Source organism: Fukomys damarensis, unplaced genomic scaffold (genome assembly GCF_012274545.1).
Source record: "Fukomys damarensis isolate Sample0158 unplaced genomic scaffold, DMR_v1.0_HiC HiC_scaffold_12, whole genome shotgun sequence".
Lineage (NCBI taxonomy): Eukaryota > Metazoa > Chordata > Mammalia > Rodentia > Bathyergidae > Fukomys > Fukomys damarensis.
In genome coordinates, this window is record NW_022900924.1 from 42,662,692 (window position 1) to 42,667,194 (window position 4,503).

The 4,503-nt window shown below is 46.1% G+C and overlaps 1 protein-coding gene across 1 annotated transcript in view; it reads right to left on the reverse strand.

Annotated features, from left to right (window-relative positions):
• The window catches only part of Mccc1 (methylcrotonoyl-CoA carboxylase 1), a 61,140-nt gene that overhangs the window by 9,534 nt on the left and 47,103 nt on the right, over positions 1-4,503 (reverse strand). The window contains exons 14-15 of the mRNA XM_010624542.3: positions 4,463-4,499; positions 3,113-3,199 (exon numbers count right to left, since the gene is read on the reverse strand). Of these exons, the coding sequence (XP_010622844.1) occupies positions 3,113-3,199; positions 4,463-4,499 (124 nt within the window). The remainder of the gene's footprint in view (positions 1-3,112; positions 3,200-4,462; positions 4,500-4,503) is intronic.

The window sequence follows — 4,503 nt, forward strand, 5'->3', positions numbered from 1 at the left end:
TATTTTTTTTTTTTTTTTTTTTTTTTTTTTTTTGGTACCGGAGATCGAACTCGGGCCCTTGCACCTGCGAGGCAGGCAGCAGAACCACTGAGCTAAATCCCCGGCCCCAACACATATATCTCTAAATGGTAAATTCAAGCATAGAATAAATAGGGACAAAGACCTTCTCTCTCCTCTTTTCTCCACATTGCTCAGCATGTTTTGTTTTGTTTTTCCTTTCAAACACTTTCTGCAGGGTGCATCGAAATTCTCCACCCACATCTTGTCAATTTGCTTTAACTTTAAAGAAAATGCCTCCAATTACACCACATTCATTTTCTTTCAATTTATAAAAACAGGCAAAGTATTTAACTGATACAAATGCCAATTAGAGTCATTGCCTAGCAAACTCTTAGCTGTGCATGGTGACACAGAGCTGTATGTAATTCCACCACTCTGGGAGGCTGAGGCAGGAGGACTACAAGTTCTTGCCCAGCCTGGGCAAATGAGCAAGGCCTTGTCTCAGAAAATAAAATCCTGGGGCTGTAGCTCAGTGTGAAGGCCCTGGGTTCAACCCCCAGTACCTGGAAACAGAACCAGAAAAGCCTACAAACTCTTTTCTAGTGTTATGATGCAACTGAACTTGTTTCTCCCTTCCCCAGAGCTCTCTTCCCACCCACCGGGGAACCTAAAACCTCTCTTAGGTGCTGAGTAAGGCCTGGCAGGTTAGCAGGCAGCAGGGGTAGGCATGCACGTATTCCCATAGTGTGGCTTCAAGTCCTTGCTCCACCAATTACTTTCCACTTTTGGAAAACTACCAAAATCTTCGGCCTTGATTTAGAGAGATTAGTCATTCAGAACACTGACAACAGTCACACTGAGCTCATCGGCCTCTTCTGTAAGTGCAAATGAAATGATTCTTGGAAATTGTTTAACATAGTGTCTGACATAAAGCAAATACTCAAAAACCATATTTGATAACAAAAAATCAGTATTTTTTTAGGGGGGTGTTGAGACAGGGTCTCGCTGTGTATTTCAGGCTGGCCTTGAACTCACTATGTAGCCCAGGCTGGCCTCAAACTGATGGTGACCCTCCTGCCTCAGCCTTCTGAGTGCTAGGACTAGAGACGTGTGCCATCGTAACAGGCAATATTTTTCTTCTTGAGGATGGGACAAGGTCCTATAAAACAAGGCCAGTAATAGCAGTCAGAAAAATGTTCGAGTCTTGACTTCAGTACTGTATTTAAAATACTTGGTCCTTTTCACAGAGATTACGAAAAGTTGGTTCTACTTTCCACACTCGTAGCTCAGTCTCCCTGGGCTTCCTGTCTGGCGCCCTCTTTATTCAGCCGTGGTCACTGCTGCTGAGCAGTTTTCAGAAACTCACCATAGCATTTCTAAAAGCTCTTCCATTCAGACCCAGGTTACTTTTGTACAACACTGCCAGAAGTGTGTAGCGAACAGTAATTATGTCGGCTTTCCGATTATGTATTTATCTTTAAACTAAACCTTTTTTTTCCCCAAAAACACTACTCAGTACTTTAACTGGAGATCTATACCAAAGAACACAGTTGGCTTCTGTGACTTCCATCACAAGTTCATTTTTCTGTTTTAATTTAGGTGCCTGAGGCCAGAGAAACTTCACTGTTTCGGATACCAGTATTTAGCAGAGAGGAGTCTAGGGTCAGACAGTCCCAGACTCCGGAGCAGACGGCAGGCTGGCTGTTGTGCGATGCCGTCATGTAAGGCATGTGTGCAAACTCTTCAAGGAGGCCTGCAGACACAACCCGTTCACCCAAGGAATGGCCATCTAGGCTCAGGAGGGCAAAACAACTAAGAGCTGGAGCCCAATCAAGAAATACTTTTTCACTTTTTGAGACAGGGTCTCACTACATAATTCAGGCTGGCTTTGAACTTGTGGTGATCCTCCTGCCTCAGCCTCCTGAGTGCTGGGTTTACAGGCGTGCGCCACCACAGCCCACTCCACTTTTCTTTAAATGAAGAATTTGTTACTGAGTAGGTGTCTGCAGAGTTGCAGGAAAGATCCTACTCTCTTCACAGGAGCGGATATGATGATTTGCTGGCAAGAGAGTTCAGCTGAACCTCGGTGGGCACATTTTTATCATGGCGCCATCAGGCGCCATCACAGTTCAGGGCCACCTCATACCTCGCAGCCCTGACGGTGCCCACCTGGCTTCTCACACCCTTCCCTGCTTCCCTGCAGCAGAAGGGACAGAGTCACAGCATCCCAGGGTTTGGGCCCTTCTGGAATGCTGCCCCGGTCATGGATTTGAAGACCACGCTGGGCTCAGGCGTCCGCCTCCCGACCTCAGTGACAGTTAAGCAGTGTCCCCGAAGCCTCCTCAGGGAATGCGCCACTGGGACAGTGGTAGGCAGAGCACCTGAGCCAGCATCCAAAAGGCTGTCGGGAAGGTTCTGCCACCTTACTGGCCTCACCTTCTGCGTCTGTTTCATCGTCCACAGGTGGACATAACAGTCACGCCCCCTCATTAGGTTGTTGTGAAGATAAAAACTTACATGTGACAAGGCCTATGATAAATTGTAGCTCCTTAGTGATGAGCTTCCACCCGAAAAACAGGCCGAGCAATGGGTGATTCTCCCTCCCTGACATAGCTTTGGATATGTTTTACTTATTTATAAGTAACGGCCAGGTGTGGTGGCGCACGCCTGTAATCCCAGCATTTTGGAGGCTGAGGCAGGAAGACTTGTGAGCTTGAGGCCAGCGTGGGCTTGAATTTCATAGTGAGACTGTCTCAAAACAACAACAAAAGTACAAAGAACCAGGGGGAAAAAAGATTGCCTCAAATCCTACTTTCCTAGAATAACCTTGCTAACCTTTCTTTCTTTCTTTCTTTCTTTTTTTTGCTATTTATGTTTTATGACATATTTGGAGAATGTTTATGAAACACTGAAAAAGTGTAAAGAAAAATAAGTATCATTAATTTACTACCCAGAGCCCATCTATTCTAACTTTGGCATATTCCTTTCCACTGCGTAGGCTAGGCATTTCAAAAACTGTAAGTGACTGGTCAGGACCAAGCTGAAGTCTGTTTCCCTTCCACGTGGTCTATTTCTATGACTCACATTTTTCTTTTAATGACACATTACTTACTGCTTTTGCCATCTCTAAGAATCAAGTTTCTGGTGTAACAGATGTTCAGTCTTCTTCCACTGCTCAGTGAAAATGGAGAGAATGGATCTAGAAAAAAATTAAAATTTACAAATATCAAACTCTCTAAATTTATACCTTACAAAAGAAAACATAAAACACAAGTCGTACGGTGGCAGCTCTTAACAGTTTTTGTTTTTGTTTTAACTTTGATATTTTCATTTATATCTCAGAAAATTGCATAGGAAAAATCCCAGCTTCTCTGGGAAAACTGGAACATTTTGCAAGCTAATCTCTCATCCTCCGCGGGTAAACTGCTGAACGCTCACCTGCTTTTTGGCAAAGCAAACGCACTCCAGGTCACAAAGCCTCTACCACTCACTAGTTTTCTCCCACTTGGCCTCATTGGCTCTTCCCTGTCCCTTCTCCGGTCTTACAGGCTGTTGGATGAAGTCCAGGGGCCACAGCAGAACTAAACTGAAGCCATTTATTTAAAGCTCCTATCTGTGCTAGTTATAAATTTAAAAAGAAAAGTAAGAGCACGAGGACACTGTATTGTAAAAGTGTTAAATTCAACCTCAGGAAAACCACATGGGCGATGTTTGGATGCATTTAATGTAAAAGGAAAAATGAGAATTAAACGCAAATCTCAAGATACAGCTGTATATTTTAAGCTTTCAATGTTATTATCTTGACTGAATCTAGAAATTAAAGATCCTAATAGAATAAAGAATCCTATAAGAGAAGAAAGTACAATAACTCAATAGAAGAGAGAGAATTAGGTTTTTTTGTTGCTGTTATTGTTGTTTTAATTCTGGTTGCTCCAAATGTTGAGGGTTAACCTAAGTAAATGTTCAGGTGCCTTGGGCCGGGGATTTGGCTCGGTGGTGTCTCCGCCTGTCTTGCAAGTGCCAGGGCCCGAGTTCGATGCCCAGCACCATTCCGGAGCCAGGCTGAGAGAGGTGAGCTCTGGGCCTATCCGGAGGGAAGAACTCTGCCGAGAGCCGCTGAAGCTGCAGGAGGTCGCCCCAGGAGGTTTTCCGGGGTGTTGGGAAGCGGCTGGGGTGCTGGGGTAGGGGTGCGCGTGTGCAGTCGGGGTGAATCCCCGCCATGGTCCTTCCTGTGCCCAGATACTGACACCAAGAAGTACCCAAGTCTACAGGGAGACAGAAAAATAACCGCGGAAGGAGAAAGGGAGGCAGCGGTCACCCACAGCGTCGCTAGCCTCTGGGACCAAGGCCAGAAGGCGCTGCGGGCACAGAGTGGACGTGGACGGGGACGCGGCGAGGCCCAGCAAGACGCAGGAAGAGTGAACGTCTGCGGCCGGGCGCTGAGCTCTCTCCGGGCGGCTACCTCGGGTCTGCAGGCTGGAAGCGCGGGCCGCGGCTCCCTCC